Source organism: Vigna umbellata, chromosome 2 (genome assembly GCF_029865625.1).
Source record: "Vigna umbellata cultivar VRB3 chromosome 2, Vumbellata_1.0, whole genome shotgun sequence".
In the NCBI taxonomy this organism is placed as follows: Eukaryota; Viridiplantae; Streptophyta; class Magnoliopsida; order Fabales; family Fabaceae; genus Vigna; species Vigna umbellata.
Genome location: NC_142166.1, coordinates 50621555 through 50648850, shown reverse-complemented (window position 1 = coordinate 50648850; position 27296 = coordinate 50621555). Strand labels below are relative to the sequence as shown.

The 27296-nt window shown below is 31.1% G+C and overlaps 2 protein-coding genes and 2 non-coding genes across 4 annotated transcripts; 2 read left to right on the top strand and 2 right to left on the bottom strand.

Annotated features, from left to right (window-relative positions):
- The first annotated feature begins 1275 nt into the window (after positions 1–1275).
- Positions 1276–6241, top strand: LOC148204256 (transcription initiation factor IIF subunit beta-like). Its single transcript, XM_088107371.1, has 6 exons — positions 1276–1602; positions 3400–3508; positions 4888–5021; positions 5127–5201; positions 5526–5675; positions 5836–6241. Exons 1-6 carry the CDS (start codon positions 1405–1407, stop codon positions 5953–5955), a joined length of 786 nt encoding a protein of 261 aa, XP_087963497.1. The 5' UTR covers positions 1276–1404; the 3' UTR covers positions 5956–6241.
- Positions 6242–12157: 5916 nt separating this feature from the next.
- Positions 12158–12229, bottom strand: TRNAD-GUC (transfer RNA aspartic acid (anticodon GUC)). The gene has a single exon. It is a non-coding gene; the product is annotated as a tRNA-Asp (tRNA).
- A 74-nt stretch (positions 12230–12303) lies between these two features.
- Positions 12304–12375, bottom strand: TRNAD-GUC (transfer RNA aspartic acid (anticodon GUC)). The gene has a single exon. It is a non-coding gene; the product is annotated as a tRNA-Asp (tRNA).
- An 11012-nt stretch (positions 12376–23387) lies between these two features.
- On the top strand, positions 23388–26633 carry LOC124841705 (protein WALLS ARE THIN 1-like). The gene is made up of 6 exons (XM_047318027.2): positions 23388–23799; positions 23960–24022; positions 24147–24263; positions 24408–24822; positions 25571–25722; positions 26113–26633. Exons 1-6 carry the CDS (start codon positions 23576–23578, stop codon positions 26303–26305), a joined length of 1164 nt encoding a protein of 387 aa, XP_047173983.1. The 5' UTR covers positions 23388–23575; the 3' UTR covers positions 26306–26633.
- Positions 26634–27296: the final 663 nt, after the last annotated feature.

The following is a 27296-nucleotide window of genomic DNA, read 5'->3' as shown; positions in this document are numbered from 1 at the left end:
TGACAGAGAAAAGATTAGAGTGAGAAAGATGAAAGAGAAAGGGTTGAGAGGAATGAGAGAGGTGAGTAAGGGTTTGGGGGTTTCTTTTTTTTTTTTTAGTTTTGAAAATGAAAATTATTAAAATACCCTTAACCTTATAACTTAGAATCCATGGTATATAAGGATATTTTTGTCTACTAAAACCCGGTACACATTGCTAAAATGTACTAACTGAAAAACAGGCGTACGCGCGTTAGCAAACCCATATATATATATATATATATATATATATATATATATATATATATATATATATATATAACTTGTATCTTTATTATAAATATATTCATATATATTAAAAACATCTGTTTATTCCCTCCTCAACCTCTAACGGTATCCTTTTTACTCACCTCGAACTCCATTTTAGTCCTTCGTCCTCTATCTTTATCGGTACCCCTTCTTCTTCCTTCACCTTGAATGACGACACCTCTTCCTCCACTTCCGCTCACATCCCTTTTTTTTCTTTCACTGACTCTCCCCGATTTGTTTGTTACCTTCGTTTCACTATCAGCAGCACTCTCTTTCCACCATTCACACTATTCTTAAAAATACATTCAAATTATCTAATTCATAATGCATCTTTTTATTTTGTATTTCGTAATTCACAATTTGGAATACAAAAATTATATTTTGGATTGTATATTTTAAAATACAATTTTTGTATTCCAAAACGTATAATTTGGACTATAATTTTTTATATTTTGGAGGGTGTACTATGCATGTTTAAGAATTATGCATTTTGAAACTAAAAATAAAAAAAAGTAAAATTGAAATTTTTTATTACATGGAGGTACAGGAAGAAAATATGGAACTGCGCAAAGAAACTGCTAACTAAACAACTCACCTTTGATGTTTATGGGCGAATACGTTAGATTGGAGGCTGTTGCTTCCCACACCCCTATCAAATTTCTCTCTCACCATACAAAAGCTTCCGGAAAACTTTTTCCATAACAGGAGAGGGTGATTGCTTCCCGGGAAAAAAATTATGGAGATGTTTATAGTGTTCCGGAAAATAAATTTGAGAAGTAATAGGATGTTGGAAGAAATACGACAGGGTGCAGGAAGCAATAGCCCAGATTGGAATGACTTTATTTTTGGCCCAAGAACAGGCTATGCTAACATTCAGCCCAATAGCTTTACATATAAGCAGAATAAGCCCAGTAAATCTATAGTATTGTATTTGGCCCAAGAAGAGGCTATGTAAATGCTAAAGTTTCAATACGAGGGGTTGAGCTCGAGGTCAAATATAATTGACTTGGGGCGGTGTCGGTTTCCAGACACGAGCGTGGTTTCCGTTGGTACCTGGAGGAAGCACAGTGAGAGAGAAAGAAAGAGAGAGAAAGAAAGAGAGAGAGAGAGAGAGAGATGGATGAAGAGAATGGTTACAGTGGGAGTAGCAGCTCCAATTTGGAGACTTTGAAGGCGGAGAGATCTGTGTGGTTGATGAAATGCCCTTTGGTGGTGGCTAAGTCATGGCAGACTCATCCTCCTTCTCAACCCCTCGCTAAGGTCGTCCTCTCCCTCGATCCTCTCCACCCTGAAGAAGATCCCTCTGCAGTTCAGGTTCTCCTTCTTATTCTTTTTTTACGCCCTTACTTTTATCCAATTCTGCTCCTGTTACCGGACAGATTCACACATATTCGATGCTCTTTAAATTGATATTGACTCTAAGTTGGATACCGTGCCTTTCGTTTAGATTGTCAAAATCTTATGTGGTTCGCAATTTCGGAAAAATGCAATGAATAGCAACTACTTTAACTTTTCTACTACGTCGTGGTTGACCAATAAATGACTGCGAGGTGTGCTAGACACTGTGGAGTCATGGAATTGACTTGCTGTGAAGGTCATCAGATAGGAATCGATTGGTTTCTTGAATCCTTTAGATACGAGTTCTATCTATGATACCAAGGTTTTGAATTTTGGTTGGGGGGTTTTGTTTATTATGTGATCCTATATGATGGAAAACCTTGAATTGTGGTCGTGAAGAGCTCATTAATGGTGTTATGGCCGCAATTCTGATTGCGGATGTTTTTTCATTGAATGTTTCCACGGTAGTTGGTTTCTCCTTAGAGTAGTGTGAATTGGTTTGGTTGTTCCACTTTGTGGTTCATTGCCTGCGAATTCCTGGAAAATGATGTATGGAGCTTGGCTAGACCATGCATGGTGGTGGAGTGAGCATTTGAGACTGCTAATGGGTAGAGCTTTGACATCAGGTTGGTGGGAACCTATTTTGTTTCTTTTCATCACTGATGGGGATGTGAGTACTGTTGAAAGGAGATAAGGGAATGACACCTGCATATAGACGTGACAAGATGATAGGAGCAATCAATAGAAACGCAACAATATTATTGATTGGGAAAAAACAAACTATTTCAGAAGATGACCCCTGTAATCCTAGAGCTAATGCTCCTTAAATAAGAGATGACTCTCTCTGCCCACTTCTCATGCCTTCGCCCTGTCACGCTCTCTCCCTAAATTACATTGCCTCCTCTAGTAAACTGGCCACATCAGCAATTGTGACAAATATTGTGTTTCAGCTGTAGATTTGACTTAGGCCCCAAACCCAATATCCTAAGATGAGATAATTGGATCAGACCTATGGATGAAAACCAAGAACAGAGAGAATCGTGCGTCGGACAAGCACCTTTGAAACAGATTTCGCATGAGCCTTAACACTCCAGAAACTTGTCTTTTTTGTAATTCAAAACAGCGTAAAAGGTTGAGGTTTTTCTCTGAAATGGTAGCCTTAATGGGCTCACAAACTACATGTAGAACTTGTGAGCTTGATCAATCCCAAGCACATTTGCTCAATTTCACCAGAAAATAATTTTTCTTGCATTTCTGCTTGATTTTGGGGAGCGGGCCTTTATCCGCTTGTAAACTAGGAGTTTCACCAAAAACATGCCCTACTGTACCAACCAAGTATCCCCTTGCATACCATATGGTTAATGCAGCAATATATCATGCACCTGTATCATCAAAGACTGCTGCTATTGGGTAACTGTGATGTATACTTAAAAATCTACGAATTTAAGTGGGTTTACTTTGATTTTAGTGATAAGAGACAATTTTTTCCCTTATTAAGTTACCTGTTTTAAATATTCTAAGTAACGGATGGAGTGCCCCATTTAATTAAAATGAATTCTATTCATTTTTGAGGTATTCCAAATGTGGAATATGACTTGCAAATTCATTTAATTTTTCTTCATGATAAGTTCCACCACATGACATTATTGATTGTGCAAGATGAATAAAGATTCTGCTTCTAGATTTTTGACAGTATAGGCAATAATTTCTGATGAATATTTGTTGCTTGTTTTCATGTGAGATATTGATTTTATAGCTCCTTAACCATGACAGTTTACAATGGAGATGGCTGGCTCTGAAGCTGTGAATATGCCAAAAACTTATTCATTGAATATGTTTAAGGACTTTGTTCCTATGTGTGTTTTCTCTGAGACTAGCCAAGGTGAGAATCGTAATCTCAGGTTTATACCATTTGTAGTTTTTACTCATCAATGGCAAGTTATGTTTTATATCTGTTGTAGTTTTTTATTCATCAATAGTAAGTACTGTTCTTATAACAGTTGTAATTTGTACCAATTATTTACGAGTTCATTCGAAGCCTGTAATGTTTCTCATTCTCTAACTTGATATATATATATATATATATATATATATATATATGATAAAAGATACCATGTGGGTTTTCTTTAGAGTCTAGATAGCATTTAGGGTAAGCATAGATTAACATAGCAAATGTTTAGAGGAAATTTAAATAGTTACTGTAGTTTAAAAGGGAAACATGTCATTTTCATTATCTAAGGAGATTATAATCATAGTCAAAACAATAGTGCCAAATAGTGCTGCTTAAATGGCAAAACTATAGAATGTTAAAGATAGGCAATTACTCCACTTCTATTATCTGGCTTGGCAGTCCTACCTTGATCTTACGAAATTGAATCATTGAGTGTGAGTGTGATTGCAATTGCTGATTGTACAAAAGCACAAGTAAAAGTGACATCATTGTCTCTTTACATTGGCAACCGCTTTTTTGCAATTCAAGTACTGGACTGAGGTAACAGATCCTTCGTTGACTGTTGCAATTATCTATGACATGTTCCGGACATCTTTATAATATAACCATTTTGTGTGGCGTAATTGAGGATTTATGCGATTTCAAGCTATGATCATTTTGTCTTTGAGATATGACTTATAAGTATTAATGTTGAATATGTCTTAAGTTTACGATACTTCTTGATTGTTTAGCATCTTATAAATATGTTAGTTTGTTCAGTATTTGTTATTTAGTGTAGCGGCTGAATTGGTCTGTTATATCATCTTAGCGGCTGAATTGGAGTTGGCTGTTGATCAAGATCGATTGCTACGATTAAATTAAGAAATTATGTCAGTGCTCTCTGCCTAGTAAAATGACTTAGATTTAATAGAGAGGGATATGCATCCACTGACCCAGATTGACTACTATAAGTGGAATTAAGAAATTAAGCCACTTTCAAGGCTCAAATTTAATGGATAGGAGCAAATATGAATTTGGGTAGCCCCTGTTGTAAACAAACCCACCAGTTGGGGACCGAAAGGGGGTGAAAATCTCTTCACATACGGGGATGATGACTATTATAAATGGAATTAAGAAACCCACCAGATTGACTATAATAAATAATTTGCTTTATTATGACATGGCAAGTGGTAACTGTGAATTGTGATAGTATAATTTAATAATTTAAAATGGATGAAAAAATACTTCTATATACAGAGTATTTTCTCCCTGGTTGTCACAATGAACTTAGCTTCCTTGTGTTAAGTAACAGGTTTTATATTTTACTTTAGGTGGCAAGGTTGCAATGGAAGGGAAAGTAGAACATAAGTTTGATATGAAGCCCCACGGAGAAAACATTGAAGAATATGGTAAATTGTGCCGTGAGAGGACAAACAGATCTATGATTAAAAATCGACAAATACAGGTATTTTGTTCAGGTGTATTATTTAATTATCCTATAACATTTCTTGCGTTCTGTCTGATTAAATAATTAATTCTCTTTCTCTGGTTCCCTCGACTCAATTGGAAGGTTATTGATAATGATCGAGGAGTTCTAATGAGGCCAATGCCCGGAATGATTGGTCTAGTTTCATCCAATTCCAAGGTACATAATGTGCACAAAATACAATCTCTTGGACATGTTAGTGACGTTCTTTTAATTGACTCTCTATCTATCATTTTTTGCCTGCATGAAATTTCTGGCAGAGTGGAAGTTTTACGTTAGTTAATAATTAGAACAGCCAAGTATCTTGGCTTTAAAAGCATTTTGATATAGTGCCAGTCATAAATCTTAAGCAATATATATTAGATAATTATACCATAGATTCATGCAATCTCGATGAAAATTCACTGGAAAGTTTGGTCCCTCAAACTTGTGTATTGCTGGAATAATTCTGAGGTTTTTTAATTGCTCATGAAACTCTCACAGGACAAGAAAAAGACACAGCCAATTAAACAATCTGATACAAAGAGAACAAGAAGAGATCGGGGAGAGCTGGAGGATATAATGTTCAAGCTATTTGAAAGACAGCCTAACTGGGCCCTGAAACAGCTTGTCCAAGAGACTGATCAACCCGCCGTATGCTTTTCTGATCTTTTTTGAGTTCCTAACTTTTTGTTGTCGTTGTAGCGCGTGCACGCACACACTTTCTGCTGCCTGTCCCGATACACTGCGCCCCTCTTTTCTTTTGCAGCAATATTTGAAAGCTCCTGAATGGTTGTTACTTTTTCTTTTGCAGCAATTCTTGAAAGAGATTCTGAACGAACTGTGTGTTTATAATAAAAGAGGTGCCAATCAAGGAACTTATGAGCTGAAGCCTGAGTACAAGAAATCTGTTGAAGATACAAATGCTGAATGAGTGTTTTGTTCTTTACAGCCTATTATTCTAACTCCATAAACGAAATTTAGTATCTTTCTCTTAGCTGAGAAGAGTCAACATGTTTAGGGTAAATAGGGTGATCGAAGAAAGAAACTTTGGAGGTCAAACAACAAGCAAACAGTGTATCTGAAGTGTGAAGGATACTTAGCTAATGTATTTTTTTATCGATAAATTGTCAAAAGAGCAGTTCTGTATACCTTCAAAAACGAATTTTAGTAACCGAAAAAATAATTATATGCTGCCTGGTTAGTGTATAATTTCTCTCTCCCGCGAGTTCTACTTTTTGTAAAACTGAAGTCTTAAATTTAGTATGCATTAGAGATGCTATATTAGATATTCTATATTTTAGCGAGGTAATTTATCTATTGTGAGCGAAAAATTTATTAGGTAAGCCACAGCCTATTATGATTATTTCAGATAATTGATTTATGCCCCCATATTGATTTTTATCAAAAGGAAAGATGCATGGTGTGGTGTATGGAACACTATGATTTCCTTAATGGGAGTTGATAAATGAAAAAGTTTTTAAAAATCTTGGTCCCCTTTCGTTGAAGTGATAGTGTAATTTTATGCTAAGTCAGTACCAGTTTAAGATGATGGGCTCTTCAATTATTGAAAATGTGTGCCCCATTTTTGACCAAAGATTGCCGATAAAAAAGAAAATCATCGGTCTAAAGTGAAACTTTAAGAATGTGGAATCGCACGAAAAAATTTGAGAATATTCTGAATAGGATAAAGAAAAAATAATGCTTCCAGGCAATTATTCATTTATGGTTGAAAATTGGATTAAAAAGTTAAGTGCCATTGGAGATTAAATCAGTATAAGGACATCTATATGCGATGAGGATTTCATATCCCTTTCTGATTTTTGATTATATAGATTTAGACAGCTATTTGATATCTTTCTAGTTTAAAGTATGGTTGAGTTTGATGGAATTCATTCAATTATTGCATAGGACTATTACGAGGTGTTTTTGAACTCATAACAGTTCAAAGTTTTACAATGAAAAGAAAAACCAGGGCTGAATTCATTTTTAATATAATGTAAATGTAAATTCTATCTTGTCTTTTAATTTTAATAGTACTCTTTGTTTATTTAATAAACTATTAAGTATAAATGCTTGTACCTATAAGTTTCGCTTTATAAATAATGTGAATTATTGTTTAGAATCTTGTTAATTTTTAATTGTTAAGTAACCTAAAGTGACCTTTATTCTCCATTATATATTTTATGTTTAATCTTTACAAAAATAAAATAACTATCAATTTCTTTTTTAATTATAAAATTTAACTATCATTAGAATTAAATTTCAAATAATTTATTATGTAGTTTTAATATATATATATATATATATATATATATATATATATATATATATATATATATATATATATATATATATATATATATATATCATTTTTTTATCCACTAAAAAAATTGAAGATACCATAATCACTTCAAATAAACATGAGGTTATTGATTAGGAATTATTAGTGTGAAATAAAATTTACGTGGTAACTATTGTTTGTATAAATTTTAAAATAATTGTTGTAAAAGTCAACTAACTTAGTTCTAATAAAATAACAAGAATAATTTCATTTCACAGTCAATTCATAGTATATTTCCTCTATTTTTGTTTGACTAGATGTTATGTGTTTTTAATTAAAGAGAAACCACAATAACTAAGAAGGAAAATATAAAGAGATATGATAATTTTCATTTCAAATAACAATCTCATAGTTTACTTTACACGGGATTTGGTCTCTCTACTGCAAATATAACTCCATGACACCCAATTTCAAATTCTGTGACTAATTCTATAAATTGTATATATAGTTTTCCAAATTAAAATTGTGTAGAATCATTCACAAATCAGAGACAAGAAAGAATTTAGACATGAAATTGTGTGATTTTATACACACACATAAAAATTAATACACTTTTTCTAGTTATTGATGTTACATATGTTGGCGAAATCACTTGTGTTTAAGGAAAAATTTCTAAAAATACTTTTAGAAGAAAATATTTTTATCACTTATTAATTTATGTATAACTTAAAAAGAAGTTTTTATAGAAAATAAGTCAGTTAAATTATGTACAATCTAATTACAACTTAACAAAAAAAACTTAGTTTTTAATATTGACTTGTAATAATCCCGGTTGGAACCAAAATAAAAAAATCTGTGTAACTAATTAATACGGTAGAGATTTATAAAATTGAGACAATAATCTCATGAGTGTTTATGTGCATGCCATGATCCAGCATGTTGATAAGATGAAATTTGCATGGTTGCAATGAGAAGATTAGGCTTAGGTGGTATCTGGTGTGAAAAGCATACAGCATATATGAGTATGCATATTATTAGAATGCATGATGATGATGAAGTGGAATTTTGAATGTGTGAAAGACGATTGGTCACCCCACCATGGATGTTATCGTCGTGGAAAATCAACTAGGAATCTTGTTTGTCAGCTTTGAAGATTTTTGGAGCAAACTTTCTTCAGTCTTCAAAGATTCCAATACCATCTTCACATCAGAATTAAGCCAAAGATCAACTTGGTGTAGACCTGGCTTAGCTAGCTTGCATGGTGAGTGTGGGTTTCAGTGTCCCACCAAACAGCTTAATGGAATTTCAGGACTTTAATTTCTCACTCCCATGAACGTGGGATTCCTAGCGTGGGAAACCTAATAAACGATGAGAGAGAGAAACAAAGACAGAAAAGAGAGAAGAACCGTTTTTGATTGGGGAATGTCATTTTTGAACAATGTTGTCAATGGTCGCTGTCCTACCCATTCATGAAATTTCTTTGCATGCATAAGTAAATATCTTCCCATATCACTCATCATTTATTCATTGAACTCCAGACAAAACTAAGGAAGATATTCTTGTTCTAATAACAGTGGTAAAGAAAGAAAATAAAGATAAGTATCCCTTGATATGATGTTATGAGATTTTTTAGTACACAAATTTGCCACTAGGCAAATTTCAAAAGAATTAAAAAAAACAAGTCCATCAGGGATAATGATTTTATTTAAAAAAGTTGTGTATCTTCAGTTTCTGGTTCACAGAAAAAAGTGTAGAGGTAAGATAGAATTCAATTTAAATCTAATGTTGTTAAGAGATGCATAATTTCACTTAAAATGTTGTAAGGGAGTGCACAACTTTAGTTTTTCTCTCATTTTTAAATTTTTTAATTTCACTTAAAAATTAATAATAAAAAAGAATATTAAATATAAGATCATGTTAAATATATTAGTAGTGTGTTAACATTTTTTAATTGTTTTAAGTTTTTTTTTTCAAAAAAATGAATATGAAAAATTTAGAAGTATATGGTTAAATATTTTCTAGGTCTAATTTTTTTTATTTCTTTAATTTTTTAATAATTTTTAGTTTTCGAAATTAATAATAAATTAGGAGTATAAGAATTTGTTTAAAATATATTTATATAAGATGAAATAATATTTATATTTAAGGTGTTGAATTTATTAATGGTTAGAATATAATGAGTAGTTAAATGTCATTCAACCTTAAATTAGGAGTATAAGATTTTTTTTTTAAAAAAAATATTTATATAAGATGAAATAATATTAATATTTAATGTTGAATGTATTAACTGTTAGAATATAATGAGTAGTTAAATGTATTAGACATTGAAGTCTTGCAAAATAATTAATGTTTTAATAAATTTTAATAGTTTTTTGTGTGAATTGATAGTCACAGATATATATGATTTTATAAATTGTATTTTTATAATATGAATGACACAATAATAATAATAAAAATAAATAAATTTATTCATAAAATAATTTTTTTTGTTAACAAATAAGTATGCTTTAAAGTAATAATGTTTACTAGAGCATCACTTGGAAACTTCAAATTAGTGTATCTTTTTAATTTACTGTCTTCTATTCAACATCACTGTTGCCACATTTCTAAGCCTCCATTTGTTAGAGAAGAAATAAATGAGGAGAAAAATCACTAAAGGTAATAAAATAAAATAAAATAAAATGTATGAAAAATAAGATGGTTTTACAAGAAAAAAAAAACGACACCAAATATATATTTTATAATGCTCTTTTAACTTACGTAATGATTTACGTGACATTTTCTCCAACATTTTAGCTGAGTCTCAAACTTGGAAACACTTTAGTTACTATATTTTTTTGCTACAACAGTAAGTTGATTTTAACCACCACAATAAGGATGTTTTATTGCTTGATGAAATTTTGAAGTATTTTGTAAACTCTAGTTTTTGGACTGATTATAAAACTAATCTTTAATGTGAAGTTTAATCACACTCAAAATTGTTCACTTCTTTTTAAAGATTTATTTATTCTATGAAATTTAACTCGAGTCGTGAGTATTTCACCTTTCTAAACTCTCAATTACAAACACTTTTATCTCTAAATAATAATTAAAAAAACAATGTAATTTTAATATGCTTGTTCGAACTTCAGTAAAACTATCTGTATAACCAAACAGTTTGAACTTAATACCAAGTGAGAGTACAGCACCATTTAGATATATAAAAGATAGAGTAGGATTTCCTTTACTTTAAATGTATTTTGAAACTAATTAATAAAAAAAAGTTAATTTACTAATTTTACAATTGTTCTCTCTCGTTATCTATATACTAATAATAGTTGGGTTTTAACTCATTATGAAAAACAGTTAATAGATATGGAAAAAGTGAGATTTTTTTGAAAAAAGTGGGTTTTGTCATATTGAGATGGAAGAATATGATTTCAACTCTTTCCGTAATCATCGCGAAAGATTGTATGGTCAAAAAGGCGGACTTGGAAATAATTAGCACAAAAACACATCACATTACACTTTTTTTTTATGTTACGGGCTTATTACACAAACAACTTATTTGACGTGTTAACGTGGAAGTGCTAGCTAATCATATTCACAAATATCAAATTAAATTTTCAGGTCAGTAATCATAAAATTTTAAGGAAATTTAAATTCTGTTGATTTCATTTTTTAAATATTTTGTTTATATAAATTAATTTAAAATTTAGTTGTTTTAGCTTAAATAGGATACTTTTTGTTACTTAAAAAACTAAAATACTATTATTAATCATCAAAGAATAAATATTAAATACTTTTAAATATTTAATAATTCAAATTAATATGGAATGATTTAAAAATAAATAATTAACATTTTTTTACATTAATACTAACTCATGTTTCAATTAAGTAATAACTGAATATATTTTCAACTGAAATTCGAATACATTTTAGGAGCAAGTTGAATGGAATTTTTTTTTCTGCATTAGTTGTTATGTCTTTTCACAAGTAAAATTACATTTTAGTGATTTCTCTGAATTATACGCTTTGTTAAAAAAAGTCTGGGTAAATTAAGACAGAAAAGTATTTATAAATATAGATTACCTTAATTCGAGTTTTGAACGATGTTGAAATTGTGGAGAATATTTTAATTAAAATTGAACTATATATAATAATAATATTATTAATAAATAACGTTGGTAGTGGGAAAGATTGAGAGTGAAAGTTAGAGGCACGGTGTTCCTGATGAAGATGGCTTAACCTTTTCCCGCAAAACTCCAAAACTAAAAAGCAATGAAGAAAATGAACGCATCATCCAAACACATGTTGTGGGGATCGATATTTAATCCTGACTATTTATATATAATTGCATGATCTAAATTTAAATTCTTTACATTGTTAAAAAAAAGATCTTACCTAATATGCCCTCGTATACACTCTCTTTGTATTGTAAAGATATAGATATATTATTATTTTTTTAGAAAAAGAAGTCAATGTATGTTAACAAACCTATTTTGTAAAATGCATGAACATATTTCGTATTGGTCTAAAATTCTATAAAAAATAAAAGCAGAAAACAATAATCAAACAATAGCTAATTGTTGATATTTGTATATATTTTCAAAATAATATATTACCGTAACTTTGATGTATACGGAAGTTGTATTAAATACTTTTAAATTAATAAACTTTCAGTCAATATGGTCAAAGTTAAATATCATAATTTTGAGAATAAATAATTCCAAAACTTGGGGAATTTCAAAATTGAATTTGAGCTACTAAATCAGTTTTTCATTTTAATAGGTTAAAAATAAAAGACCAGACGTCTTCTGGGATCTTACCCATTAAACCACCAGGCAAGCAGAAATGGTTTAAAAAAAACCCTCGCCGTTGCCGGGGATCGAACCCGGGTCACCCGCGTGACAGGCGGGAATACTTACCACTATACTACAACGACCAAGTTATTACAATTTCTTCAGTTTTTAATATAATTATGGGAATCTATATATATTTTAGAGATAAAATGTTAGTCGCCGTTGCCGGGGATCGAACCCGGGTCACCCGCATGACAGGCGGGAATACTCACCACTATACTACAACGACCGATACTTCATATTTTCTTCAGTATATATTAGAACAAAAAGCTTATCTATTCACCTGACGCATTGAAAGACAATTCCACAGTCAAAGTTTCAGAGTTTTGAATTAGTTAGATGAAAATCTATATTTGAAAATAAATGAATTCCTTAGTTATTCCTTTATCCACTATAACTTTGAATAATACAAATTAAATTAAAGTTTGAACTAGTAAAGATAGACGTGGATAAATTCTTGTTTAAACCCTTTCAATCAAACTCAGTTAAATGTCTGAAATCCAATCATTCATATTAAACTCAATGGTTCCTCAAAGTAAACCATCACTAAATTGTATTCTCAAAGGATATCAATTGTGATAATCTTTCCCAAATCCAATTCCGCTGGTCAATATGTTACTTGTTTAATTATAAATTATCACTAATCATCAACACTAATATTACTTGTTGAATAATATGAAGGGGGAAATATGGAGAGATATTTATCGATTGACTATTTAATTACATAAAGAAATTTATACTACCTTTCCGACACAATAAAACCCAAAAATAATAGGTTCAGAATGTTTTCACATATGTATTATTTAATTTACTATTTTTATATAATATCAAGTTCTAACTGACACTAACATTAATATATAAAAAAATGAAAAATATTTAAAAGAAGAAAAATAAATAATTAATAATGGAAAGGGATGAAGAAATAATTTAATTGAGGTTAACGGAGTTTGGAGATGATATGGTTAATAAGTTATTGGAAGGTAATGATGAAAGCGATGGTGTGCATGCATGCCGCCCATTAACGAGAATACATTATTATTAGAAGGCAATAATAATGTTATAGGAAGCACATAATATCCATTGACTGTAAATAGCATGGATATTGAAAAATGTTGATGATTAAAATGTTGAAAAATAGGGAATAAAATCGATTACGGGTTGAATTGATGGGAGAGAGGCTATTCCTCTCCATGCTCTGTTATGCCCCAACATGCATGATGTTGAAAGCTGTGTGTGTGTGAGAGAAAGCTTTGACGCAACCACAACCAAACTTCATCAATGTGCTTTCCACGGTTGCATTCATTGCTCACTTACGTTTAGTCATCTTCCATTTCGCAATTTTTACTTCCACTTCTTCTCGGTTAAAACTCTCAATCGATTAAAAATAATACATATTTATAATATATAAATAAATATAAATCTTATTTTACAAGTTGATTTTATGAGGTTGAATTACGTTTAAAATCTACTTTTTAATCATATCTACTTGTCTACACCTCGTCTACAATTTTTAGGCATCTTCCATATCCCAATTTTTACTTCTAGTTCTTCTCATATATCTCATTTTCATGCAAACTTTCACTACTTTCTTATTATTATATACATTATAAATCTTACATTGATTAAAGATAAGACATATTTATAATATATAAATAAATGCAAATCTTACCTTACAAATCGATTATGTAAAATCGAGTTAGACTTGAAATTCACTTTTTAACCATTCCTACCTGTCTACACCTCGTCTACAATGCATTTTAACTTTCTAACATAACTTCTATTTTACATTTTTTCATAAAATTCAGCAACAGATTGTGACAATGTTGTTTGTAGGGTAGATGCATGGAAAAAGTGGCACAAACACTGAACCTTAATTTGTAGGTGCACAATAGAGATTTGAAAGGGAATGGTGAGCAGAAGAGCCTAAAAGGAAACCTCAATTGTAATTTGTTGCCATCAAAGGTTAGGAATGTGGCAACCACCTTCAATGTAATAATATTTTTTATTTGCTTTACAATAGCTACAACACTTTTGTCTATGGGAGCAATGGATCTTAGATAATTGGTGCATGACCCACTCTGTAGGGAAAGTCAAAAGTTCTGTTAGCTTAGGAAATTCTAACAACCAAACATACTTGAAATTACCCTTCAAGAAAAATTATTTATTTCCGTCAACAAAATATATACTTTGGTTACACGTTTTGTAAAGAATATTCCATTATATGTACATGCGACATGATTTATATCAATTATTACTTTATTTAATCAATTTTAATTGAATGATTTATTCTCAAAATTATTATCTTTAACTTTATATTACTACAATGGTATTAATTAGTTTAAAAACATCTGATACATCTTGTATATACATCAAAGTTACGGTCATATATTATTTTTAAAATAAACACAAATATCAACAACTTGCTATTGTTCGATTATTGCCTTTTAATTTTATTTTATTTTATAGAATTTTAGATCAATATGATATATGTGCATGCGTTTTAGCTGAAAGCTTTGTTAACATGTATTTACTTCTTTTAAAATTAAAAAGTTACGTGGCCGTTATTATTATTTGACAATTATTTATAGGAGTAAAATACTCAAAAGGTAACTTTTGTACTTCTAAAACAAATATATAATAAATATCTTCAGAGAGTTTTTATGAGGATATATTAGGTAATTTTTTTTAACAATGTGGAAATGTTTAATTTTAGATCATGCAACTGTACATAGTAAAGATTACACTATTTAATGATCATAGCTGCTTTAAAAAAATCAAGGGCTATTTTTTTAGTTTTGACTATTTAGATAGGGATTGATTATATTCAGTTATCTATTTATTGATCCAGATAAATGGGAAAAATTAATTTAATCAAAACTTACATTTTATTTAACTTCGTTAATGTAAACATAATTAAGCATAATATGGAAATATAAAATATTTATATGATATACTATAATTTTATGAATAATATGTAAATGTTAATTATAAGATTCTGCAACTGCAAATATCTAATTTATAATTGTAAATTAGTATATATAATTAAAATAATTAATTAATCATTCTAAGATATTTAAAAAATAAATGTAATAAGGAGTTCATAAAACACAACTATCTCAAAATGAAACATACAAGTGTAAACATGACACAATTATCTATAATATATTTCCTAAACCCGCAATACTATAGAAAGTATAAATAACATAAAATAGCATGATAATACAAGAAGAAGGGTAAACTATCGAGAATAAAAATCAATATATAAGTTTATATAAATAATCATAATTTAGAGTGATAATCCAACAAACTTTATTTGATTCAAGTTTCAAAACTTTATATCTACAAGTGGACCAAAACATACAAATTATACTTAGAAAATTGACTAGTAGAGAAGAACACGAGTGTTATTGATGTGTTCTAGCATTCTTTTTCCATATCGTCTTCTTTCCTTTTTTGATATTCATAGTGTCAGTTAGAATATGATATTGTATAACAATAGTAAATAAAATAAAATAAATGTGAAAAAAACTCAAGAACTTATTATTTTTGGGTTTTAGATCGAAATGTTTTATTAAATTATTTTATGTAGCTCAACAATAAATTGATAAATATCCCATATTTCTCTTCATATAACTCAACAAGTAATATCAGTGTTGATAATTACTGATAGTTTATCATTAATATATTGAGCTCAAGTGTAATTTAAAAATAAATAATTAAGAGAAACCCTTATTTCTATTGTCTTTTTTTTAAGTTTTTTTTTCTAAGGTGGTAATTTTTTTTGGGAGTAGTCTTTTCTTTTTTGAACTTTTATCAAGTTGATTTCATGTTTATTTAACCTTTTTCTTGGCTTTTACTTTTCTAATAGGTCATTATTATTGATTTTAGGTTACACTTATGATTAAAACATTGACAAACAGAATTAGATTTGGGAAAGATTATCACAATTATCGGTTGGGAATACAATTTATTGATGGTGTATTTTGATGAATAATTGAGTTTAGTGTAAATTTAGTGGAAACGGATATTTTTTTAAATTTTTATGTGTTAGCTTCAAATTTTCAAAATAAAAATATAAAAAAAATTAGTTAAAAATTGAAGAAAATTGCGATACTTATCCTAAAAAAAATACTGAATCCTAAATTTGATTGAAAGGGTTTAAATAGGAATCTATCCCAGTCTATATTTACTAATTCAAACTTTAATTTAATTTGTATTGAATCAAAGTTATATTCGATAAAAGAAGAGTCAATGAATTCGATTATTTTCAAATATAAATTTTCACTTAACTAATTCAAAACTCTTGCTTTTTTTTAAACAATTTAACGTTAAATATATTTATTTTCTAAACTTTTAAGAAAAATGGCTTTTAACCTCTATTTTGTTTAACGTTTTTTGTTTCTAATGTTTTTGTTAGTTTTAGTCCTTTCAGAGAGAAAAAAACAGCTTTTCTATAAATTGAAGCTATCTTTTTATAAACTAATTTGTAGAAAAACGTTTATTAATTTATTCAGTTGTTTCTAATTTATGTTTAAGTTATATATAGTTATAAGAAAAAAAATGAGTTTATTGATAAAATAAAATTAGTTTATGAATGTGGTGGTTAATAAGATGTCAATTGGTCATGATAATAAATAAGACAAAATGAGGAGATTTGGGAGAGGGTTGAAGACCAACAAGCAAAAAGAATTGAAACGTGAGAATAAGGTGTCAAAATGATTATTAAGAATAATAATATAAAAAAATAAATGAGAAATTTTTAGTCAAACAGTGTTTATGATCAGTTAAGAATAATTTGTAAAATGGAAGTTTTTTTATAATGATTTGTAAATGTAAACGATATTATTAGATAAAATTGTAAAGTGAAAACATTATTATTAGATAACCTGTAAACGTTTATTCCGATGACGTGAAGATAACTCTGGAGCTGCTGCCAACAGGAGGTTTCGTTCATTCATATCCTAAAACATTATAAAGGAGCAGTTTTGGATCAAACATTGTATTTTATTTTACCTTGATTTATATGCTTATGAGCAACTATTGTTTTCTTTTAAATATGTTTTTTAATTTATATATGTAAGTTTAATCAATTTATAATTTTTATCATGTCATGAAAGCTTTTCTAAAACATAAATAATTTGTAACTAATAGGTTTTGGTGAAATGTTATAAATACATTTTTTGAGTAATTTTTTTGATTTGATTATTTTAACATTTTGTGTTAAAAGTTCACATTTTTTAATAAAAGTAATTGATTCTTTTTAAAAAGTCACATTTTTTATAAAAGCAAACGTAAGAACCTATACTAAAATAAAACAAATAATTGATTGAACATCTAAAAATAAAATTTATCGTTAATTATTCTTAATGCAAACTTTTAATAAAAAAAAGTTTAAAACATTAGGGTTTTTATTAATAAGTTTTTAAGACATTAACACTTATTACATGTGATGTGAATGTTAAAGTAAAAATTATAATTATATTGTTTAATATTTTTTACATTGATTTGATGCATAAAATCTAATCACCGTACCATCTTTTACCATATAGTAATTTCATAAGTTTTTTTTTATCTCAGTTTTAAATTTATTTCATACACATAAATCATTTTCATTTTATTAAAACTTTTAGCCTTTAATTAATGAATAAACATAATTCTTTTGAATAACACAAGTTTATACGAGAAACAATACGTGGAGTTATCCACTTTATACTTTTACGATTTAATATACTTATAAATTTTGTAACGCATATTTTAGTTAACATTAATTTATTAATTTGTGATTATTATTGACTAAGTATTAATTGACAATATTTTTTAACTTATCAATCAAAGTGATAGAATAGAATAATCAATCTAAAAATATCAACTCAAAAATATCCTAATTGATGCTCAATTGTTCCAAAAGAATATGTAGCTTAACTAATAAGCAAATAAGTTTAGAATTAATAATATTTATGATTAATTCAATTCTCTTATGGTTGATTAATGATTAAAAAGGAAAGAAAAAATTACAGAGGTTTGGACCACAACTGTTTGCATAGTTTGCCACGTGTACTCCCTATGCACATGTAGTGTTGGTGTCACACTTTATAAATCAATAATCCTTGCAAGTTACATCTTTTTTTTTATGTGCGAGCACGGTGTCAATCCTTTCAGCAAGTTACATGCATAATTTCTGAGAATCGTTCCCCACGTCAGAAAAAGGAACAAGGAAGTTTCAAAATTTACCTTTTAGAGCAAATATACTTTGATAATCCGTTTTTAAAATATTAAGAATTTTAAGGTATTTTATAAAGTGAAAACACGATAGGAATGAAACCACATTATTACCCAAAAGAAAGTATGTAAGAAAAGGCGAGATGCAGAAAAAGAAAAAATAAATGAGTTTAAGTGTAAGGTGCGTAGTTATGAAAGCTTTATTTTTTTTCTTTCTTAAGTTAACGAGAAAATTAAATTTATAATTTCTCTTTTTATCTCTTTTAAATTCTTTAAACTAAACGTATAATTCTTTTTATTTTATTTTTTTAATTTTTATCACTAATAAATCAATCTATCATTCAATCGAAAAGGAGAGAAGTCGAAGGAAAAGCAATTACGAGCCCAACTGGGTCCGTGCAGGGTGAGTCAGAGGCAGGATCAGTGTTCCTCTTAGTTTGCTGCATCTACAGCTTTTATCATATAATGCAATTAGTAGAATAGCATGCCTGTCATCACACATTCCCAATCACTCTCTTTATTTTCTGTTTTAAAACATCAAATCTCCTCAGCTCACCAATCTACATCTTTAAATTCAACTAATGTACTTAAAATAACTTTGATTATATAATATAAGAATCGGTCTTTATGGAACTTAATAATTGTCACCGTAGATGGAAATGTTATATGATTAAATAGAAGAGTGTATTTTTAAACCATTTATACCAATTGACAATCCACTTTTAAAGAGGTATTATAGTTTTTTAAAAGTTAATTTTTGAATTTATAAAATAATTAAAAAGTAAAATAATAAATATAAAATGTGTGTAAAAAATTGTTAGGTGTTAAAATAATAATTCCCAATTAAATAACTATTCTCGTAACTCCACTTTTGAGTTTGTAATACTTGGAGATTCATACTTAAAATAACGGGAACTGGAAATAATATTTAAGTATACAGTCAAAAAATTTAAGTGAAAATAAATAATGTATAAAAAAGAAAAATTAAGATTTTGAATTGAAAAAACTGAATTTATTGAATGTATATTAGTTTGGTATTTCTTGAACTAGAAGCAGATTTTTATATCATATTATGTTAATAACCTCTTTAATAATGAAAACACGTAAATATAAATAACTTTAATTTTACAAATTTTGAAAATACTTGGCGGAACAAACGTTAGGCAAATTCACATTTGCTCATATTATAAAAGGTATTATTAACAAATTTTTACATACATTTTACATCTATTATTTTCTTTTTTAATATTTTTTTATAAATACAATAGTTAATTTTTTGAACGATCAATATATTTTTAAAAGTGAATTGTCAACGGATGCAAGTAGTGAAAAAAAAGCATTTTCCATTCTAAAAGTTAATAATATCCTCCATCAACACACTTTTGTTTTCAGTATAATATTTACTGTTAATTCTATTTATTGTGTAAATGTTTAATTATACATTATATCATTATTTTTCCATTTTTTTAATGAAAATTTAATTTTCTCATTCTTTATCATAAACATTTTAAATTTTCATAAAATTTTCTTATCCATTAAACTTTTAGCAAAGTCGCGAGGAATTATAGAAAAAATATTAAAATGAAAAAAAACAAAACAAAAGTAATGTCATTTTATAAAATTCTATAAGAAAATTATGCGTTTTTTTTCTTTTGTTTTTATTTTATTTAGTTAGACCTTGAAAGGTGTGACATAATTTACTAAATTCAAATGCATAAAAGATAATTTGAGTGATACAATTAAAAAAAATGAAAATAGTAAAATGGATACCTAAATCAAATATGGTACATTATCTATGTTTTATTTTTGTACTTCATGCATATCATTCACGATTTCATAAATTTAAGGAGGTGCAAATAAGAAGAGGAAATAACATGTTAGAAAAATGGGTGATAATTTTTGGAGGGTGTGGTTGTCAGAACCCTTAAATTTCGTGTGAGTGGAAGACAGATGTGCAGCGCTGAGTGGCCGATCGATTTTAATGACGGTAGTATTTAAGGCTAAATTTCAAACTTCGTGCCACTTTTCTGCATGCACCCTTCATCTTCAATCTTCTGAACCTTCCATTTTCTCCTCCTCCTCTCTACAATCACCGTCTTCTCTCTAAGAATTTTCATCCTTTTCTTCTTCCGACCATCATTTAGGCAACACTTGAGTATTTCTAGTGTCAAGAGCTTTCCATTGCACCGATCAAGTTGTGGTTTAAGTTGGTCAGTTACTTCTCATCTTAGACCGATCGTTTTCTGACACATGCAAGCCAAGTTTTGGTTGCATGAGTTTATCATCTCATTCTGATAACAATTCTGGTCTTGTATTTGGTTTAGTTTTTAAATCGGTGAGCTCTAAGTGTATAAGACTGGTAGTGGTGAAATATATCCTGCATCGGTGAGCGTTTGATTACGTTTAGAGGTAAGGGAAGCTTATATAATTTGATTATGATTTCTTGTTCTGAATGGTTGTATGTTTGTTTGATCCATGGATGAATATGAAGTATTGTTTTCAGTGCATGTTTTGTATATATGAGTGTATGAGTTATAAATGATGTGAACTGGCTGATATAGGGTTTGCTCTTATGTATGTAGAATTCTGTATAATCCTGTGGTTGTCACCGAAAGTCATTATTGACCGTTCGGTTTTCCTTTGAGTATTTGGTCTGTACTGGATTCTTCTTCTGTAGAGAATTTCAGTTAAGGACCGATCAGTTTTCTCCTAGAATACTGGTAAGTAAGTGTTCGGTCTAAGTATAGTTTCCTCTTTAGGCTTCCTAAACAGTTTAGTTAATGTATTCTATAGTACTTACAGTCGTAGCTGTTACCTTTATCCTTCATTGAAAATAAGTGTTGTGTAATTGTATATATATATTCCTTCATTTTGATTTAAGTTCAATAGTGCTCGGTCTTGAACCAAACGCTCGATTTCAGTAGTGCTCGGTCTTGAACCAAGCGCTAGGTTTCAGTAGTGCTCGGTCTTGAACCAAGCGTTCGGTCTCAATAGTGCTCGGTTTAGAACCAAACGCTCGGTCTTTATAGTGGTTGGTCTTTAACCAAACGCTCGGTATTTTTATTATACCCCATTGTGTACTCTACTTGAACTATGAGTATTCGGTTCAAGTCAATAGTATTCAGTGAAATCTTGTAGGGTTCGGTTTAAGTTCTCAGGTTCCAGCAATAGTTATTATGATTTTCGGTTAAGTCTAAATTATATGTAATATTTCGTATTCGATACATTCTTAGGAGTTCGGTCTAGTAAAATACTGTTTTGTAGTGACTGTTGAGTAGCAAGTAAACGTCCAAATACTATCAATAGTGTTCGACTTATGATGAGTCTTATCTAGAATGGATCGTTCGGTCCTGTACGGTCTATAAGTGGAAGACCGCTCGGTCTTGCACTAAGTGTTCAGCTGTGTTAGTCTAGAAAGTATTCAAAACGTTCGGTCTTGTCTCTGGGGAATGTTATTGTTCAGTTTTGATTTCAGATGGGATCTGTTTGTATTAGTTCGGTTTGATTGTATTATGGAATATAAATGGAATGGTATGGAAATGAAAGAGTATTCCAGGGAGGAATATCTCATGAGTGGTTATTGAATGGTAGAGTATGAATGTGGTTATGCTTAGCTGGCGATTATCCTGATATTTTGTGATTACTCATTCTCAAGTAGAGAGGAGTAAGTCATGTGTGAGAATGGCAGGAGGTCCTAGTCCATGAGGTGAACTTGGACGGAACGGACTAATCTCGGGTGGCAGCTGTTGAGGGCATCCCAGCTATTACATCACCCAGGTGCAAAAGCGTCGTAGCTACACATAATTCATACAGTCCGGACAGTCAGAGTAAAGTGGTCGGTCATTGCATGTTCTGACGTGTAATTTTGATTGGAAGTGAATGATTTGATGTTACATGATTGTATATTGAAATATGTTAGATTTATGTGAAGTATAGGTTTTACTGAATTAATTAAATTACATAAGCTTATCCTATTTTTCTGTCTTGTTTGTATTGCCCGTCGGTATTGTCTTTTCTTGTTGCAATGATCCTCCTATGGATGTGAGCAGAAGGAGAAGAACTGCTGGAAGAAGCTCTGGAAGAAGTGGAAGTGAAAGCGGAATCATAGGACCGTTCGGTCATTAGGTTGGGTTTTATTTTGTATAACCGATCGGTATGAGCGTAGTTTTGATAACCGTTCGGTGTAAACTGTGTTTTGTAAATCTTAAAGTTTGTAGTACTTTTGTAAGGTCGTTTGGCCATGAACGTATCTCTTTACTTTCATAAGTGAACTGTAATATTGTTAATATGGGAATATTCTATGATATAGTTTATACTGTATTGTTTTGAGATGTGTCAATTTTAAAAGGGGTGGGAGGGGCGACATTATGTCTGTTAAAGCTAAGGGGATGATTTGAACAACGAATCCGCATATTATGGTAACTTTGGGAGTGGGAACACTTCATTATCTTCCTTTTGAGTATAGTGGAGGAAGTAGCTGCAAAATATTTCTGCATATATTTATGCATATGGCAGGGCTTCCTGAATTTTATAATGGCAGAGTTTCCTTTAGAGCGGTCATGGTATAATAAAACGCACACTCCCTGTAAAAAGGTATTATTGAAGGGTGGGGGAGTGTGGTGGTGGGGTTCTTAGGCAACCGCATGGGGCATCCACCACTCCACTCGTGCGCGCTATCTATCAATGGCGGCTCAGCTATTCATTCCTCAACAAACAATAATCATTATTCGCATGGTGTCAAACCCCAACCATCTTAATTTCTTAAACTCATACATACTAATCTCTTTCACTTCACTTTCTCTCTCTCATAATTTCTGGCTCTAGCTCAAACACACACACACACACCTGATCTGACCTCACACCCTGATCACTCTTCCTTTTTCCTCCTTTTCAATTTCATGTTTAATTTCAAAGCAAGTGCGGTGAGGGTTGTCTTGTCAGCCAAGGAGAGGGTGGAATGGAGCAAAGAATGTGGGAGACAAACAAAAACATTTTAAGGCTAACAACAGTTGACACAACGCCTTTTTAGGCTGATTGTGGGTCACACCAATCGCATTGCTTCTACACTCTACTTCTTCTCCTCCCTATATTTATATCCTTACTCTTCCCTCTCCCCTTCACCACTTCCCTCCCTTTCTACCCAAGCTAAGCTACCACCTACCTAGCTCTCAATTATTATTACTTCATTTATATCACTTCTTTACTCTTCAATGGCTGATTCTGCCTCAGCCTCCTCTTCCACCAGAATGTGGTGCTCCGTCCCGGAACGCGTTCAGCTGCATGCGGCCATGTTGGCCCTGCAGTTTGGCTACGCCGGATTCCACGTCGTCTCTCGAGCTGCCCTTAACATGGGCATTAGCAAACTTGTTTTCCCAGTCTACCGCAACGTTATTGCCCTATTCCTGCTCCTTCCTTTTGCCTACTTCTTGGAAAAGTTAGTCACTGTTACCTTCTCTAACGTAACATATCATAACATAACAAAACTAAACAATTAATTAATCCCATATATAGTATATACATATAAATATTCTGCAAATCTTTCCAGTTACAATCATCTGTCTCTCTCAGCAGCTGTTTGTTTATTCTTTGTCCAGGAAGGAGAGGCCTGCCATTACTTTAAACTTCCTCTCACAGTTCTTTCTTCTGGCGCTTGTCGGGTATGTAAAATTTTCAGATCACGTCCAATTAATTTTATATCTATATATCTATATATATATAAGCAGAGATTATTCGCTGGCTTGTGCTTCATTAATAATAATAATACTTTTTTTCATTACACAGGATTACTGCGAACCAAGGTTTCTACTTGCTTGGTTTGGACAACACATCACCAACGTTTGCATCAGCGATACAAAACTCTGTCCCAGCCATTACATTTCTGATGGCAGCCATATTCAGGCAAGCCCTTAATGAATTGTTGCACCGCCACCACACACAGAGATACTTAGATATTGAAACAGTTACTTACTGTAATATATAATATTCATGCGTGAGGCTTAGTCAGGGTTTGCATAGGTATATGAGATGATATTGTATTTTCAGGATAGAGCAAGTTCGGGTGAATCGAAAGGATGGGATAGCGAAGGTTGCGGGAACGGTATTCTGTGTGGCTGGGGCATCGGTGATTACCCTATATAAGGGTCCAACAATATATAGCCCAACTCCGCCACTGAACGCTAGCCCAGTAATTGACTTTGGCTCACTCTCGCTGGGAGATGCAAAGGGAAAGAACTGGACCCTCGGCTGCCTCTATCTCATAGGACACTGCTTGTCCTGGTCTGGTTGGCTTGTGTTGCAAGCACCTGTAATCAAGAAGTACCCTGCCCGCCTCTCTCTCACTTCCTATACATGTTTCTTTGGCCTCATACAATTCTTCGTCATTGCTCTCATCGTTGAAAGAGATGCTCAGGCTTGGATTTTCCAATCTGGTGGAGAAGTTTTCACCATCTTCTATGCGGTCAGTCACCATATATATATATATATATATATATATATATATATATATATATATATATATATATATATATATATATATATATATATATATATATATATATATATATATAATACTTTCATTCAAGCACTGGCTTCCCATATTTTTCCCACTTCTGATATAGGCACGCCTTCACTTTTTTCAATAAAGAAAAGAAATTTTAATGAATGAAAAAAGTCATTCTTACACATCAAAGTAAGAGTTATAAACTTGAATTGTGATCAAAATTATTTTTTTCAAAGTAATGTTGATATTTAAAACATCCACTTGACATTTTAAAACGTTCTTCATCACTTTTACCTGTTTTAGTTTTCTAATAAAAAGTATTTATTCGCTTTATTCTTACATAAATAAACGGTCTATCATTTTATGTCCTTTAGCTTTTACATAAAGACTTCTCTTTTCAAAATTACAAATCCATTAATTATTTTTTGTATAAATTTTCTGCTTTTAAATCAACGTAAAGCGTGTAAAGAATTAAATACCATGCAAAGGTATCTCCACGTGGGTCCAGCCTCTTTCTACAAAAACTGCACAGAGTTGGTCGCTTTAATATGAAAATTTAAATTTAATTTTGTGCAATATAGTTGTCTGTATTGGATGGAGTGGTGAAAGGATGAATGATATTTGTGCAATAATTGTTGAGATGTAATTGAGGGTAGGCGTGTGAAGATAATTGTAATGTTACAAAAAATTGGATTATGCATTGCAGGGAGTGGTGGCATCTGGAATTGCCTTCGCTGTTCAGACATGGTGCGTCGACAGAGGTGGCCCTGTGTTCGTTGCAGTGTATCAACCTGTTCAAACTCTCGTTGTCGCTATTATGGCTTCCCTTGCTTTAGGCGAAGAGTTCTACTTGGGAGGGTTCGTCCTATTGCCTCCGCTCTTCATTTTCTTATTTTAATTACTTTTTAGATAGGGTGTGTGTATAGCTTAAGAATGGAAAAATGACTTAACAAGGACCACTTGGAAAACGACAAACGAAAACCCACTAAACTACAAGTAAGCTGGAGCTTAGGTACGTTGAGGTTGAAGCTTGGTCGAAAACTGACTCGACTTAGAAAAGGCTAAGGAATCCGAAGGAAGATCTTTTAGTGTTCCGCAGTCTAGAGGTTAAAAAAGTGTTTAAGATTTTTAATAGAATGGAAGGTGCCGTGTCTCTTTTTGGTTTATCTTTTACGCATGTACACACTACTTTATTGCGAATTATAATTTTGATTGTGAGTGGTTGTGTGGGTGGAATCTGTGGTGTAGGATCATAGGAGCAGTGTTGATCGTTGTGGGACTGTACTTTGTGTTGTGGGGCAAAAACGAAGAGAGAAAGTTTGCAAGGGAACAGGCTGCGATCACGTCCACCCCAGAGCACAGTGGCATCAGATCCGCAAGCCATGCCAAAACATCACTCACTCAGCCTCTTCTCCTCCCTTCATCTACGGAGAACGTGTGATCAAGAGATTCATGACTTCGTGCTGCTGGGGCACCATTTTCTGGGAGGGAAAAAGGAAAAAGAAAAAGAAGAAAATGATACCAGTGATACATTATTACTACTTTATGTCAGGAAGCTTGTGTGTGTACGAAGGCCTTTCATCTTCTTTTTTTCTTTCTTTTCTTTTGGTTAATTCACATGCTTTCTTTCTAGGACTTTTAGAATGAGGTTTTTCATGGGAATCATTACAATGATGGATGTCACGTAAAAGTGGCCTCAAAGACCGAAATCCCATATGCTTTATATGTTAATTAATGGTTTGATTTACCAAAGCAGATTTTTAATTTCAGCTCTATGCTCGGTTGTCTCCAAGGTAATGCTAGAGATGATCATGACAGAGACGGAAAGAAAGTCATGCAAGATATTCTCCGTCACCTTGTCTCAAAAGCAGCCTAAGCAAGCATCAACATTCGATAAGCCATGATAATATATTAATAGTCACTCTCAAACGGAATCATCATTTCGGTCGGGTTTAATCAATATCTTCTATTCATCATTGCGCAAGTTTAGCCGCACCATTACCATTTTAGTGAGGTGCATGCTGGCATAATCCCAAGCACAAATAACTAAAATCCACTACGTACCAATGGCCGACCGTCCGTCATTCACTTTCCAATTTGTAGCAACTCAATTAACATTAATAATTGAGGTGTTCTCATTAAGTTCGTAAATGGATAATTAATTAAGTTTGCATCAAATAATTAGTATATCATGTTGGCACAGTAGCACTACTCTGCATTGTCTCAATTACGTGTCTATTGCATCACATGAGAAGACACAGAAACGTGACAAGCAGGAGAAGGCAAGGAGTTTTAGATAATAATGTGTTTGGAAGATGAATCCACGAGACTAAAATCCAATATCTCATCGTTAATTCCTGTGAAGACACTGGCAAATTGACAAAATTCTAGGTGTAATTTATGTACAGGAATGACACTTATGTTTATTTAGC

Bases quoted from the DNA above. Each gene is read 5' to 3' on its own strand.
- LOC148204256 (XM_088107371.1), top strand. From the start codon at position 1,405: ATGGATGAAGAGAATGGTTACAGTGGGAGTAGCAGCTCCAATTTGGAG. The intron at 1,603-3,399 runs GTTCTCCTTCTT...TAACCATGACAG, and splicing joins AAGATCCCTCTGCAGTTCAG to TTTACAATGGAGATGGCTGG. The intron at 5,022-5,126 runs GTATTTTGTTCA...CTCAATTGGAAG, and splicing joins TTAAAAATCGACAAATACAG to GTTATTGATAATGATCGAGG.
- LOC124841705 (XM_047318027.2), top strand. From the start codon at position 23,576: ATGGCTGATTCTGCCTCAGCCTCCTCTTCCACCAGAATGTGGTGCTCC. The intron at 24,023-24,146 runs GTATGTAAAATT...TTCATTACACAG, and splicing joins TTTCTTCTGGCGCTTGTCGG to GATTACTGCGAACCAAGGTT. The intron at 24,264-24,407 runs GCAAGCCCTTAA...TTGTATTTTCAG, and splicing joins CTGATGGCAGCCATATTCAG to GATAGAGCAAGTTCGGGTGA.